This window comes from Talpa europaea, assembly GCF_964194135.1.
Source record: "Talpa europaea genome assembly, chromosome: X".
Classification (NCBI taxonomy): Eukaryota; Metazoa; Chordata; class Mammalia; order Eulipotyphla; family Talpidae; genus Talpa; species Talpa europaea.
This window is the reverse complement of record NC_140081.1, coordinates 35,770,483-35,786,337: the sequence shown is the minus strand read 5'-3', so window position 1 is coordinate 35,786,337 and position 15,855 is coordinate 35,770,483. Positions and strand designations below refer to the sequence as shown.

The window sequence follows — 15,855 nt, the reverse complement described above, 5'->3', positions numbered from 1 at the left end:
GGTTTTCAAGGTTTAGAAATGATATGCCAGATGCTTAGACTTATTTCTCTAAAATGTAAAATTTCTCTAAAATTTTATGACTTTTTGATATAGGCTCTTTTCTCATACATCACCCTTTTGATATGTAACTTCAGTTCTTAAAACAGTGGTCTTTGTAGACATTTTGGTTTGTGGGTCTTCATTTTTAGACAGTTTTCTGAATCTTAATTCCTTTTTTATTTTATTTTTTAAAAAAGATTTATTTATTTATGCATACAAGAGCTGGCGTACAGGCCAGAGATTGGGGGGGGGGGGGAGAGGATTCACCAGAGACAGTGGGGAACAGAACAGGTAGATTGACCGAAGTACACTGCTGAGGGGAGCAGCGGGCGAGTCAGGAAAGGTCTGTGCCATGTGGGTTGCTCCCTGGCTGGCCGGGGATCAAACTCATGCTTCAGAGGCTGTGGATTGCTTCATAATGTGGTGCTTAACCCCTTGCGCCACCAGGGAAGCCCTTAATTCCTTTTTTTATCCCTTCGCTGTGCAACAAAGACACACATTCACTTGCATGTTAAGGTCAAGAACCTGGGTTGGTCATGCCATTTGTGGCAACATGGATGGAGCTGGAAGGGATTATGCTATTAAATAAGCAGAAGGAGAAAGATAAGCACCAGATGGTTTTGTTTATGTGTGGAATATAGAAAATCAAACCAAACGTCAGACAGTGACAGACCTTAAAACAAATTCTTGAAAGCTGACCATAGATCAGAGGCATTCAGGAGGGGAGGTGGAGGGATGAGAGGGCTGAAAACAGGGGTGCGGGAGAGCACAATGGAGTATGGTGGAGGAGGACTATAGGTGCTTTGGTGGTGGGAGAATATGGTGACCACACCTAAAGGGAGAAATCCTGTACTGTCAAAAAGTTAACAAGGGTGTAAAAAATGTTACTTCATTAAAATTAAATAAATAAAAAGGACCCTGGGTTTAGAAATTGGACTTAGTGCTCTTAAGAGTTAATCTCAGTGGAGTTACGCTACCCATCTCATCATTTTTAGCATGAAACTAAATGAGATCATAAATAAAACTGTCTTCTTTGTGGCATCCTGGAAGTCCTGGAAATTGGCCTGAAAATGTTAAAGAGGAAGTACTTTTCCTGTTAGGCATTAAACCTTTTTTACAAAGCTATAGGAATGAAAATAGTGTGGTAATATTGATGGATTTGAGCAGCCTAAAGGTTCCAGAAAAAAATCAATCAAGAATTGAATTTATAGTGTATACAGTTCTTCAGGTTAGCTTAGAAAGGATAAATCAATTCAGTGAGTGATACTGTAACAACTGGCCAGCAATTTGTGACCCAATTAAGGTAAAGTCTCCCTCAAATAAAATTAAGATGTATTGGAAAGTTGACTATTAATTATGAAGCTAAAAGTATAAAAGTTCTTAATAAATGTTGAACCTTGTGCTTTACATATTCTTATCTCAGTCTTCAGAAACATGCTACAAAGATTTTTTTCTGTACTTAATATGTAGCCTCAAGTTTGAAGTGAAGAGCAGAGGTAATAGTAATTGTTTCAGGTGTTGTTGGAGATGAACATATTAGCCAGCTGTCTTAAATCTTAACCCTTTACTTGTTCCTCTTACCTATATGTATATTTAAAAAGAAACAGTAAAAGAAAGCAAGAACATAAATTGTTTTACCTGGTCAATCTAGCTGAAGTTTGGTCTACTTTTATTAATCAACTTAGTTTGTCGATTCTTTTTCTATTTTCTGTTTCATTTATCTCTGCTCTGATTTTTAATACTTCTGTTTGCTTTGGGTTTTGTTTGTACTCTTTTTCCTGGTTCATTAAGATGGAAATTAGGTTGCTGATTCAAAATCTTTTTAAAGTTTTTTTTTATTCATTGGGAAAACATTGATTTTACATCACTGTTTATTATTAGTGGTATAGGTTCACACCTCTTCAGATGTATGTTACCACACACACACACGCACTATAGTCCATTGCCCCCAGCCCCAACCCCCTCTGGTAGCCTCAGTTCTGCAGTCAGATTTCTAGGGTTTAGTTTTGGTTTAGTTTTGTCTCTATATTTCATCTGACTGAAATTATGTAGTATTTATCCTGATTTACTTCACCTAACATAATTCCCTCTAGTTAATCAATGTTGTCTTAAATGATGAGTTCTTCTTATCTATAGCTGAGTAATATTCCATTGTACATATATACCACATCTTCTTAATCCACTCAGCTGTCCTTGGGCACATAGGTTGTTTCCATAACTTGAATATTGTAAATAGTGCTTCAGTGAACATAGGTGTGCATATATCCCTTTTTTTTACACTGTGCAGAGGTTTTTTAGTTTGATGTAATTCCATTTATTTTTGCCTTTGTTGTTGGAGTCAAGTCCCCAAAGACATCTGTGAAAACAGTATCATGGAGTGTTAACCCTGTGTTTTTGTCTGTGTATTTTACAGTTCCAAGTCTTATATCCATATCTTTAATTCATTTTGAGTTAATTTTTGTGTATGATGTGAGAGAGTGGTCTAGATTCATTCTTTTGCATGTGTGGTCCAGTTTTCCCAGCGCCATTTGTTGAAGAGATTTTCCTTTCTCCAATGTATATTTTTAGCTCCTTTGTCACAGATTTGCTATCCATATAAATATGGGTTTATTTCTGGGCTCTCGATTCTATTTTATTCTAATACCACACTGTTTTTATTACCTTAACTTAGTTGTGTAGGTTGAAGCCTGGGAGTGTGATACCTCCTTTCTTCCTCTTATTTGTTAGGATTGCTTTGGCTATTGTGTCTTTTGTACTTTCTTATAAGCTTCAATAATGTCTGTACTATTTCTTTGAAGAATGCCGCTGAAAATTGGTAGTGAATGCATTGACTCTGTTGCTTTGGGTAAGATGGCCATGTTAACATTAGTGATTCTTCCAATCCATGAACAGGGACTATATTTTTTTAAAGATTTATTTATTTATTTTATATAAGAACAGGGTATAGGCCAGATGCGCGGGAGGGTGAGAGGATTCCCCAGAGACAGAGCGGGCAACAGAACAGGCAGATTGACCAAAATACACTGCTGAGGGGAGCAGCAGGTGAGACAGGAGAGGTCTGCAACGCCATGTGGGACCCTCGCTGGCTGGCCGGGATCGAACCTGCACTGCAGAGGCTGCGGACAGCTTCACAGTGCTGCGCTCAACCCCCTGCACCCGAACAGGAAATATTTTTTCCATTTCTTTGTGTCTTCTATTTCTTTTCACACTGTCTTATAGTTTTCATTGTAGGGGTCCTTTACCTCCTTTGTTAAGTTTCTTCCTAGGTACTTCATTGTTTAATGTTAGAGTGAATGGCATTGTTTTCTTGATTTTTCTCTTCAGGTTTGTTGTTTGCATATAGGAATGCAATTGATTTGGTGGCCTACCATTTTACTGATTTATTATTGATAATAGTTTTTTTATTGGTGTCTTTAAGGTTTTCTATGTAATATTATCTTTCATGTGCAAATTATGATTGTTTTATTTTTTCTTTCCCATTTTGGATTCCTTTTATGTCTTTCTCTTGCCTAATTCGTCTAGTTGGGCTCCAATACTTTGTTGAATAGTAGTGGTAGAAGTGAACATCCCTAATCTTAAAGGAAATTCAGTATCTCACCATCAGCTATGATATTATCTGAGGGTTTGCCAGATACGGCCTTTATTGTGTTGAGGTACCGTCCTTTCACTGCCAGTTCTGTTTTTTATCATAAATGGATGTTGGATCTTATCAAATATATTCTCTCCATCTGTTGATAATGATTGTAATATTTGTTTTTTTTTTGTTGATGTTGTGAATTACATTGATCAGTTTTCAGATGTTGAACTGTCCTTGCATCCCTGGTCTAAATTCCACTTGGTCATCATGTGTAATCCTTTTGGGTCACTAAGATTTAGTTGAGGATTTTTGCATATATGTTCATCAGGGATGCTGGTGTGTGGTTTTTTTTTGTTTTGTTTTGTTTTTTTTTTTGTGATATCCTTGCCTGCTTTTGATATCAGATTAATTTTGGCCTCATAAAATCTGTATGGAAGCATTCCCTTTTCTTCAAATTTTGGAAAGAGTTTGAGAATGATTAAGGGATCATCAGAAAGACATAACATTCATAAGTATATATATACCAAACTAAGTAGCCTCAATATATAAAGCAACTATTAACAAATCTAAAAACAGAATTGGCAGCAGCATTTCAGTATCCCACTTTCATCAATGGACAGGTCAACCAGAAAGAAAATCGGCTAGAAAACAATAGTCATAAATGAAGAATTAGACCAGATGGACTTAGTAGATATTTATAGGGCATTGCACTCCAAAAAGTACGCAGGAAACATTCTCTGGGATAGATAGACCACATGTTGGTTACAAATGTCATTAAATTCATGAAGAATGAAATTATATCATGTATCTTCTTTGGTCACAGTGATTTCAAACTAGGTATCATTCACAAAAACAAAGCAAGGGAAAACTCTAATATGTGGATACTGAACAATATATTACTGAATGACTGTTCGGTTAATGTGAAAATCGAAGAAGATAATTTAAAAACCTGAAGACAAATGAAAATGAAGACACAAGCTAGCAGAACTATGGGACACAACAAAAGGAGTACTAGGAGGGAAGTGTGTATATAGTGATACAGGCCCACATCAAGAAATGAGAAAGAATTCAAATAAGTGCTCTAACCTAACACCTTAACCAACTATGAAAAGAACAAGCAAAGCCAAAAGACAGCAGGAAATAATAAGAAATTGAGCAGAAGTATATGAAATAAAAGTTTAATTTTTTAAAAGATTTATTTATTTATACAAGCACTGGGTACAGTCAGAAGCACGGGAGGGTGAGAGAATTTACCAGAGCCAGAGCGGGGAGCAGAATAGGCAGACTGACAAAGTACACTGCTGAGGGGAGCAGCGAGCGCAGCAGGAGAGGTCTGCGCGCCATGTGGGACCCTTGCTGGCGGCCGGGGATCGAACCGGCGCTGCAGAAGCTGTGGGCAGCTTCACAGCCCAGCATTCAACTGCTGCGCCACCGGGGAGGCCCTATGAAATAAAAGATTAAAAAAGACAGTCCAATTGATCCGTTAAACCAATAGCTGGTTTTAAAAAATTAAACAAACTTGGGCCTCCCCTGGTGGCGCAGCTGTTGAGCGCTGCCCGCAGCCTCTGCAGTGCTGGTTCGATCCCTGGCCACCAGTGAGGGTCCCACATGGCACGCAGACCTCTCCTACTGCTCCCGCTGCTCCCCTCAGCACTGTATTTCATCAGTCTGCCTGTTCTGTTCCCCGCTCTGGCTCTGGTGAATTCTCTCACCCTCCCGTGCTTCTGACTGTACCCAGTGCTTGAATAAATAAATAAATAAATCTTTAAAAAAGAAAAAAAAAGACAAACCTCTCACTAGACTCACAAAGTAACAAGTTTCCTAAGAACAAAAGCCAAGGACCAGATAGTTTCACTAGTGAATTCTAACAAACCTTCAAAGACAAAGTATTAACACTATCCTTCTGAAATCTTTTCTTAAACGTAGGTAATTACATCTATAAATGTCCCTCTAAGTCCTGCTTTTCAGTGTATCCTAAAAGTTTTGATATATCATATTTTCATTTTAGTTCATCTCAAGGAATTTTCTAATTTCCTTTGTTATTTTTTTTACCCATTGGTGGTTAAGGGTGTGTTGTTTGATTGCCACATATTTGTGTGAATTTTCCACATTCCACACATTTCCTTCTGATTTGTATTTCAGATTTCTCTCCATTGTTATTGGGGAAAATAGGCCTAACAAACAATGAAAACAAATCTGAAATTACAAAGGAAATTAGAAAATTCCTTGAGAATGTCCTGTGTGTACTTGAGAAGAATATGTATTGTGCTTTTGGGTGGATCTTTCTATATATGTTAAATCTAGTTAATTTAATGTTGGAGTCTTCTGTTTTCTTATTGTCTCTTGTCTAGTTATTAATGTTTTCCTGGGAATTACAACTAGCATCTTTTCAAAGTTAATTCATATTAATATAGCTTAGTTTGTTTTAAAGATTTATTTATTTATATAAGAATGGGGTGCAGGCCACATTTGCAGGAGGGTGAGAGACAGAGTGGGGATCAGAACAGGCAGACTGAAATACACTGCTGAGGGGAGCAGTGGGCGCGACAGGAGACGTCTGCCACGCCATGTGGGACCCTCATCGGCCAGCTGGGATCGAACCAGCACTGCAGAGGCTGCGGACAGCTTCATATCCCGGCGCTCAACCGCCTGCGCCACCAGGGGAGGCCCAATATAGCTTAGTTTTAATAGTAGGCACAAACTGTGCATATAGCTTTGTCCCCTCCCCCTACACACATACTTTGTCAGTTACCACAAATTACATCTATATATATTGTGCACCTATCAACATATATATGTAATTAGTTTTTATGGAGTTGTCTTTTAAAATATAGAAAAAAGGGGTAACTGCAAACCAAAAAATATATTACCTAGCTGGTGTTCTTTATTTTTTTTGTATGGATTCCAGTTAGTATTGTGGCACTTTCATTTTAGCCTAAGGGATTCCTATGTTCAGCCTTTCTTTTAGGCAGGTGTACTGGCTATAAGCTTCCTCAACTTTTATCTGGGATTCTCTTAATTTGTTCTACATTTCTGAAGAATAATTATGGCAGATACAGCATTCTTGGTTGGAAGTTCTTTTGGCACTTAAATGTCTTCCTGATGCATTCTGTCCTCAATGATTTCTTATAAGAAATCTGCTGTTGATCACATTGAGGATCCCTTTTACATTAGTCGTTTTTCTCTTGCTGCTTTCAAGATTCTTTCCTTGTGTTGAACTTTGACAATTTGCTCATATCTTTTTTTTAAAAAAAAGATTTATTTATTCATCCATACAATAACCGGGGTACAGGCCAGATGTGCGGGAGGGTGAGCGGATCCACTAGAGACAGAGTGGGGAACAGAACAGGCAGACTGACTGAAATACACTGCTGAGGGGAGCAGCCGGCAAGACAGGAGAAGTCTGCTGCACCATGTGGGGAGCTCCCTGGCTGGCCGGGGATCAAACTCATACTGCAGAGGCTGTGAATAGCTTCACAGCGCTATGCTCAACCGCCTGCACCACGAGGGGGCCCCCTGCTTATGTCTTTTTGTGGGTCTCTAGTTTTATTTTATAGATGTTCTTTGAGTTTGGATTTGTAAATTGACATCTTCAGTCAAATTTATGACAATTTGGGCCATTTTTAAAAAATCTCTCCTCCCCTTCAAGTACCTGGCCCGCTAACTGTCCCAATTTGTCTCTATCACTTACTCTCCCACCATTTATTTTAAATTTGGAACACCATCCATACTCCCTGTCATGCTTTGTGCTTCATTTTTCTGTTGCATATGTTGAAACATCCTTGCATTCCTGGGATAAATCCCATTTGGTTATGATGTATAAATTGTTGAATTCTGGTAAGGTTTTGTTGAGCATTTTTGCGTCTGTGTTCATGAGGGATATTAGCCTGTAGTTTTCATTTATTATACTGTACTTATCTGACTTTGGTTTCAGGGTAATATATTGGCTTTGTAAGATGAGTTTGGCAGTGTACCATACTCTTGAATTTTTTTAATAAGAATTTGAGTAAGGGTTAATGTTAATTTTTGAAATGTTTGTTTGAATTCACCAGGGAATCCATCTGGTCCTGGGTTTTGCCTTTTGTGTGGTTTTTGATTACTGATACAGTTTCTTTACTCATTGGTGTGTATTTCTATTTCTTCATGATTTAGTCTTAGTAGATTGTATGTTTCTAGGAATCTATCTAGTTCTTCTAAGGTATCCAGTTTGTTTGCAGTTTATTCATAATCGCTTGTGATCCTTTGTATCTCTGGTGTCATTTGTAATGTCTTCTCTTTCACTTGTCTTTTTTTCTTACCATAAAGTTTCTCTGTTTTGTCTTTTCTAAACTGTAGCTCTTTGCTTCATTGATCTTCTCTATTTTTCTGCTATTTCATGTATTTCCACTCTCATCTTTGTTATTTCCTCCATTGTACTGACTTTGGACTTTTTTTTTTGGTCTAGTTCTTTTAAGTGTAAAGTTAGGTTGAGAGCTTTTTTTGTTTCTTAGACAGTTATATCTATAAACTTCCCTCTTTATTTTTTGAATTTCTTGTTTACCAATTAGCCTAAATTCTGAATTTCATGTCGCAAAATCTTTATGAAGTTGTTCTATATAAGCACAATTCTGTGATTCACATTCTATAAAATTCCCTGTTAGAACAACTTTTGGTGCATCCCATAAATTTTGGTGTGTTGTATTTCCGTGTGAGTGTGTGTGTGTGTGTGTGTGTGTGTGTGTGAGAGAGAGAGAGAGAGAGAGAGAGAGAGAGAGAAGAGAGAGAGAGAATGAGAAAGTGTCTCAAGATTTTTTCTTAATTTCATCTTTTACCCCATTGGTTTTCAGGTGTGTTTTGTTTAATTTCCACATATTTGTAATTTTTCCAGCTTTCCTCTTGTTGATTTCTGGTTTCATACCACTGCGGTTAGAAAAGATACTTGGTATGGTTTCATCATCTAATTAGCTAAAATTTGTTTTATGTTCTGCCACATTGTATCTAGGAGAATGTTCTGTCTATCTTTGAAAAGAGTGTGTATTCTGCTCCAGCTGGTTGAAATGTTCTGCATAGCCTGTTAGATCCATTGGTCTAAAGAATAATAGTTCAAGGCTATCATTTCCTTATTGGTTTTCTGTCAGGACCATCTATGCTTAAAATGGGGTATTGACATCCTTTACTATTATTATATTGTCTGTTTCTCCCCTGCAAATCTGTTAGTATTTGCTTAATGTATTTTGGTGCTTTATATTGTGTGCATGTATATTGTTATGTAGTTTGAATTTTTTTGTAATTATATAATGACTTTCTCATTATAGCTTTTGAGCTAGTTTTATTTTGTCTGATATAAGTAGTTATCCCTGATCTCTTTTGGTTTACACTTGGCATGTAATATCTTTTTTGTTTTTTTTCTCATTCCTTCACTTTGAGTTGTGTGTATCCTAAAGCAGAAGTAAGTCTCCTGTAGGGCATATATAGTTGGGTCTTGCTTTTTTATCCATCCAGCCATTGCCTGTCATTTGACTGTAAAAACAAGTCTTTTTACTTTTAGAGTAATTATTGATAGGTAGGAACTTAACCAATGCCATGTTATTATCTGTGTTCTGGCTATTTTGTATCTGGCTATTTTGTATCTTGTATCTTTGATTTTTGTTCCTTCCTCTCTCATTCCTGTCCTTTGTGAATTGGTGGTTTTCCATAGTAATATGCTTTTGTTCCCTTCTTTTTATCTTTTGCTTATCTAATCAAGGTTTTTTTTTTTTTTTTTGGTTCTGTGGTTTCCATACAGGTTACATAAAGCATCTTTAAATATAGCAGTCTATTTTAAGCTTCTTTTTAATTAATTAATTAATTTATTAATAATAAATTTTATTTTTATATTCTCCATACAATTGCAACCCCCCATTTTGACCCCAATCCCTCCCCTTCTGCCCCCTCACCCCCCCAAAAACTGTCTCTGGTTCATAGTTTTTTGTTGATTTTGATTTTCACTTTCTTATAGTTATTCATTTTCCTGGTCCCTTATTTAAGTTTTCTAGATTCCTGCTATGAGTGAGACCATCCGGTATTTTTCTTTTTCTTTCTGGCTTATTTCGCTGAGCATGATCCCTTCCAGCGCCATCCAGGTGCTATGGAGAGCTGTGTGGAGATTTCTGGACCTACTAAACATAGAGCTTCCATATGATCCAGCAATTCCACTCCTAGGTATTTACCCAAAGGACACAGAAACATCAATTCCAAAGAACACCTGCACCCCTATGTTTATAGCAGCACTGTTTACAATAGCTAAGCTTTGGAAACAGCCCAAATGCCCAAAAATAGATGACTGGATCAAGAAGATGTGGTACATGTACACCATGGAATATTACTCAGCATTCAAAAAAGATAAACATATTTTAAGCTTCTTAAGTTAACTTCAATCACATAGAAAAACTATATCCTTTTACTCTTCCTTTTTGTTTTATAGGTCCCTTTTTTTGTATTATGTATCAGTATATTACCTTTTTCTATTTAAATACTTTTGTCATTTTTTGATGATTAAAACAGTGTTCTCCTGGGGCCCTTGAACCTTGCTGAGTGGCTCTTCTGGGTTCATGGGCCACTGCATGGTCCACAGCTGGGACTTAGGTCTGCATACTTGTTACCCAGTGATTGGGTGGGCAAGACTCCTCAGATTCATTGGTATATGGGTCTAGATTCCACGGTTTCTACAAAGGTGCTTTTTTCCCTCCCTGGATGAATGCCAAATTATTGTTGGGGGATAGAGGAGTAAATGACATATTATGAGGCCATCTTGAGAACAGTACATCCCATGTTGCTAAAATTTATTTTTTTCCTGTGTATGTTGCACAGTGTCTTATTTCTTTGCATGTCTCATATTTTTTTGTTGAATACTGGATGTTTTGAATATTATTATGTGATTACTCTAGGAATCACATTCTCACCCCTCCCTAGGGTTTGTTATAGTTTGTTTAAACTTTTCTGAACTAATTTTATAAGTCTTTGTTGTATGTGACCACTTCAGTCTCTGTTGTATTAGCTTAGTAAACCAGCTAGTGATTTGCCATAAACTCCTGGACTCCCCCCCAAAAAATAAATAAAGCTCATAGTCTTTATAAATGGGGTTATGTATGTGTTGATGTTTCTAATATCAATATTCAGTATATTTGATACTCAAAGAGGAATTTTACAGCTCTGTCCTATCCTTCCTTTCATGCTTGCATGGAGTTTATTAGTCACCGAGAGAGATGGAAAGCTATAGCCTTCTCAGGTCTTCTCTGAGATTGTACCCAGCCTTGGGGGGGTATCTTTCTAGATTCCCAGAAATACATAGTATTTTTCAAAGCCCTTATTCCTTAAACCATCTCATTCTTCAGCCTTTGTTTCCAGGCTTTTCAGTTTGTCTATTGTTTACCCCGTCTTTATGTCTTTTCCCAGGAGGCAAGGGCTAATGTTTTTTTTTTTTTGCTTGTTTGTTTTGTTTTTGTTTGTTTGTTTGTTTTTGTTTTTTTTTGGTGGGACCCTTGCTGGCAGCCGGGGAATGAACCAGCACTGCAGAGGCTGTAGGCAGCCTCGCAGCCCAGCGCTCAACCGCTGCACCACCAGGGGAGGCCCTGGGCTAATGTATTTTTAATAGATGCCTACCCACCCTTTCGATCATTCTAAATCAGGCAAAAATGATTGATACCTCAAATACTGTTGAAAATGCACTTAATAAGAGGATTATATGGCTGGAGTTTTAGATTTGGAAATGAGCTATAGTGTCTATGTTGAGCTATTCTCCCATTGCCTTAGGGTTTAGTACTTGTTGATGAGTGTCTACATTTTGTGGTGGCCAAAAACAGTAGGAATAAACAATGCTTTGCAGCTTGGTTCATGTCAAAATGTGAAGCTCTGGAGAGAGATACATTCCATCCTACTAAGGGAGGTGAGCAGGCTGAGCATGGAAAACAGTGTTGTGCTGAAGGTCTTATGGGATCAGCAGGCATGATTGTGGGCATTTGCTTGGGATGGGTACTTATGTTCTTCCCAGTAGCATCCTCACAGAGCAGTGAAATTGATCTCTGGAGAAATCACTTTTAGGCAGACAGTCTTGTCCTTTAGTCTTAAGTCCTTGCTTCTATTTGCTTCCTGTTTTTTGACTTTGGGTGTCTTCTGAACACTGTTCCAAGCACCCATTCAAGTATTTTTTATACAACACTATTTTAAGCACGTTTTAACACTGTCTTTTTCTTTCCAAGAGCTGGGGTGGAAAGGAGAATGGCTTTGGACTTGCAGAATGTTGCAGAGACTTGCATATGATGGTAAGTAACTCTTTGGGACATGGGAGTCTTTTGACAAAGCTGTAGCCTCTTTTTGAGCTTACTTTGCATTGAATATGTGGCATGTAAAGTTGACACTTCATATCAGGATGTTTGAAGAACCTGAGAAATTGAACATACCTTGTCTAGACATGCTTGTGTCCTCAATGTGCTTATGTTAGATGAAGAATCTTGGGGACATAATGATATGGTTAGAGCCAACTCTTAGGTAGGACACTGTATTTAGTAAACTAGTTTGAAAGTGATTTAAAATTCTTAGAGAATGCAGTTGTTTGCATTGTCCCACTGGATCACTGAGCAGTCTGGCATGATTTAGGAATGGCTGCTTGAAGAACAGTGCTACCACTAAAGTCCTAGAGAACTTAGAATGTTCTTTGTGTTATCCATGTTTACCCCTCATGCCCTGTCCTACTCACCCTTCATTCACGAGCTCAGCCCATTCTCCCCTGTTTTTTTTTATATGTTTGCTGTGGGAACTACAAGATATAATTGGATTTGTTGTAACAATCCTGTGCCAAGAAGCAGCTATATTCTCTAGTACCTATATTGTTTCTTTTATTAGTTTGTCATATTTAGCATAAATGACTGCTATGAAATTTAGTGATTTATGTCAGAAACTTTTTCCCCGTAGTAGAATGGCTCTTATTCCAGTAACAGGAAAGTATACATTAGAATGAATTACTGTCCCACCTTAACTGATATACTTTAGTGTGCATTGTATAAGTGGGTATTGGGTAATAAGGGAGGTGAGTCTTACTGTTTAATAATCAAAGCTACATAAATCTTAAAGAAATATTCAGTTTGAAATTCTGATTCTGAGAAAATAATTTTTCATTTCAAAATCCAGTTGGCTGATTCTGAGTCTGTTTATGTATATCAAGTTTGTTCTTTACCCTTTTAGTAAAACAATATATTCACTCTACTGAACTTGCCTGATGTATTTTACTCATTCTGGTCCTGGCCTGTATTAAGAACTCATACATCCTTTTATTTATTAATTGATGTTTAGCATATTGTGAGACTTTGAAAAATTTGATGTGTGCTTTAAAAAGTAAGTAATACATATACATGTTAAAAGAGTATAAAAAAGTATGTAGTAGTTCTACATTCCTAGAGGTAATCACTGCTATGAATTTCTTTCAAGAATACATTTTGAAAGGTGGGCTGTTGCAGTCTTAATTTGTTTTTCATGTTACTTTTCTAGAATTAAAGAGGATTTATTGTCAAGGTCTGATTTATATTGACTTAGTGTGTATCTACCTGTGCCCGAAAAGCAGTAGGATATCATAAGAAAGAGGTACAGAATGGCATGGGAAGAAGGGAGTATTTGAAGAAATGTGAATGTATGCCCATGAGGCATAGTTTGAGTAAAATATTTTAGAAGGTGATGATAAACACTAAGGTTTCTGTAAGAACATTGTTTCCATTCTTGAGTTGGTCTCTCCACCCTTTCTTGAACTCTTATTCAGTACTGCTTGGCAGAGTTGCCCCTCTTGAGAATAGCTACAGTTAAAATTGATGTTTTGAAAGAAATGTTATCTGGTAACTTATAAGTAAGAAATATGGAAGCTTTTGCATCTCCGGGCTCCATTCACTTGATTCTCCCTTATTGTAAGACACCTGTCTGCACTCTGACAAACCTTAGAACAAACCTTTGAAAGCAGGCCATAGATCTGAGGCATTCAGAGTGGGAGGGAAAGGGAAGAGGGAGAGAAGAGCACAGTGGAATATGGTGGAGGACTATGATTTCCACACCTGAGAGGAGAAATCATTTACTATCAAAAAATTAACGAGAATGTAAGAAAATGATACTTCATTTAAAAATACTTTTTTGTAAACATCTGAACTCTGCTAGACAAGGAACAAAGGCCCTGTAGCTACTGGCTACACTGCTCAATGAGTTGAACATAAAGCTAGGACTTTGAGGGAAGGTTTGGGGGAAGATGCTACATGTTTTGCTTATAATCAGTTAAAACTGAGTATCTAATTTTTTCATGTGCTTTATACACAGAAATACCCACCCAGTGCAACTACACTACACTTTGAATTCTATGCAGACCCTGGGGCTGAGGTTAAAATTGAGAAAAGGGTAAGTCTCATTCAGACTTGTCTTAATAGTATCCACTGTAACTGGGGTTGAATTTTCTAAACGACTTCTCAGTTAAATGAAGAAATGATTTTGAACTTCATAGCTAATCCTCCCAAACTAAGCATACTTAGCACCCGCTCAGAAATAACTGTTCATTGTATGTGCAGCTCTGATAAGTTGGGTCTTATGTTGGGACTCCCAAAAGATAAGACCCCCTTTATGGAATGCTACTATGACATCTGATTTCACAGTTGCGAATTCCAACATGCAGTGTAATAGCTTGGATAATGATGATTCACCTTTCTCTGCTTAAACTAGAAGTCTGTATATTGCTTAAAAGGTCCTTCAACTTTGTGATCATCCATCTTCTTTCAGCAGATAATAACATTCAGTTTGGTTTAGAAGTGTCCTAGTAAATAAGATCTTTTATTCTTCTACCTGTAATATATAATTACAAATAAATCTTTCTAGATTAATGATGCCTTGAAAACGGGTCTAACATGTATTTAGAAAGAAACCATTTTCATGGATTCATTGTTTGCAATACATACAGAGGCCGTGGAGATTTAGTCCATGAAAATTTAAGAGACAAGAAAATATGAAATGTGTGTGGGTATGTGTGATGTGTTTTGATACTATTGGTTTCAAAAAAACTGTCCTGAGTATATTCTGTATATTAAATTGGTATTTTAGGGGACTCTAAAGTTACCGTGACTTTAAGAACTTTCACGTTAGACTTCAATCTTGTTTTTCAGGAAGTTCTTACAGTCCTGTGACAGATAAATTAGGGTACTTCATAACTCTTAATACCTCTCATCTTTTTAATTTCAGACAACTAGTAACACACTACATTATATTCACATAGAACAACTTGATAAGGTAAGAGGAATCTTTTGACTATTGGCTAATTTCTAAGTATTTGGTTTAATTTTTGTTCCTAACTATTTTTTTTAATGTAGATTTCAGAAAGCCCTTCTGAAATCATGGAATCTCTTACCAAAATGTACAGCATTCCTAAGGATAAGCAGGTAATAATAAGTCCTAAAAATTTCTAAAGGGTGTGATTGCTTTCCATATAGACTCATAATATAAATGATATGTGCTGGGCTGGCAGACAACATAGCATGAATTTCAGCTTTGAATCAGACCAAAAGCAAACTATTAGCTTCCATGAGCCTTAGTTTCTCATCTTTTATGACGCCAACACTAATTTAGGCCCTCATAGAGAGAGTTTAAGGAAAATGTAAACTGCCTTACTCAGCATAAGTAGCTAAGAAGTGGTGGTAACTCAGTCTTGGATGCTAAGGGAGTAAACATTTAGTTATGGTGGTTTTTTCCCTGCTCGCTGTGACAGATCAGATATTTAATTTGATTAGTAACAATCAGAACTCTTGCCACATGTCTTCAGTTTGCCCATCATTGTTGTGGTAGTTCTTGACTTATGTTAGGATATTAGGATTCTGTGAGCCTGTTTTGTTATTCTCATTTTGTCAACTAACCTCAGAGTGGAACTGTTTTATGCCTTAACAAATAGCAACAGTTAATCCTTTTACTAAGTAGTCTTAACGGGTAAGATTGAACTCTCAAATTATGTTCATCTTTTCCAGTGATTTCCTAATTTAGGTCCTATCTCTCTACAGATGCTGTTATTTACACACATACGCCTGGCCCATGGCTTTTCTAATCACAGGAAGCGATTGCAAGCTGTTCAGGCCAGGCTGCATGCAATATCTATATTAGGTAAGAGAATAATATAATTAATAGGCAGTGTTAAAACTTGCTTTCCTTCAAAATCAAGTCTTTTTTGCAATGAGGCTTATTGTAGTTACCTACATGGAAAATTAAATAGTATA

At 37.0% G+C, this 15,855-nt stretch overlaps 1 protein-coding gene across 1 annotated transcript in view; it reads left to right on the top strand.

Annotated features, from left to right (window-relative positions):
• HUWE1 (HECT, UBA and WWE domain containing E3 ubiquitin protein ligase 1) overlaps nt 1-15,855 on the top strand; it is a gene marked incomplete at both ends in the record, with an annotated part of 124,529 nt that overhangs the window by 14,592 nt on the left and 94,082 nt on the right. Inside the window, 4 exons of the mRNA XM_084258919.1 lie at nt 11,833-11,895; nt 13,925-14,002; nt 14,962-15,030; nt 15,643-15,742. Of these exons, the coding sequence (XP_084115045.1) occupies nt 11,833-11,895; nt 13,925-14,002; nt 14,962-15,030; nt 15,643-15,742 (310 nt within the window). The remainder of the gene's footprint in view (nt 1-11,832; nt 11,896-13,924; nt 14,003-14,961; nt 15,031-15,642; nt 15,743-15,855) is intronic.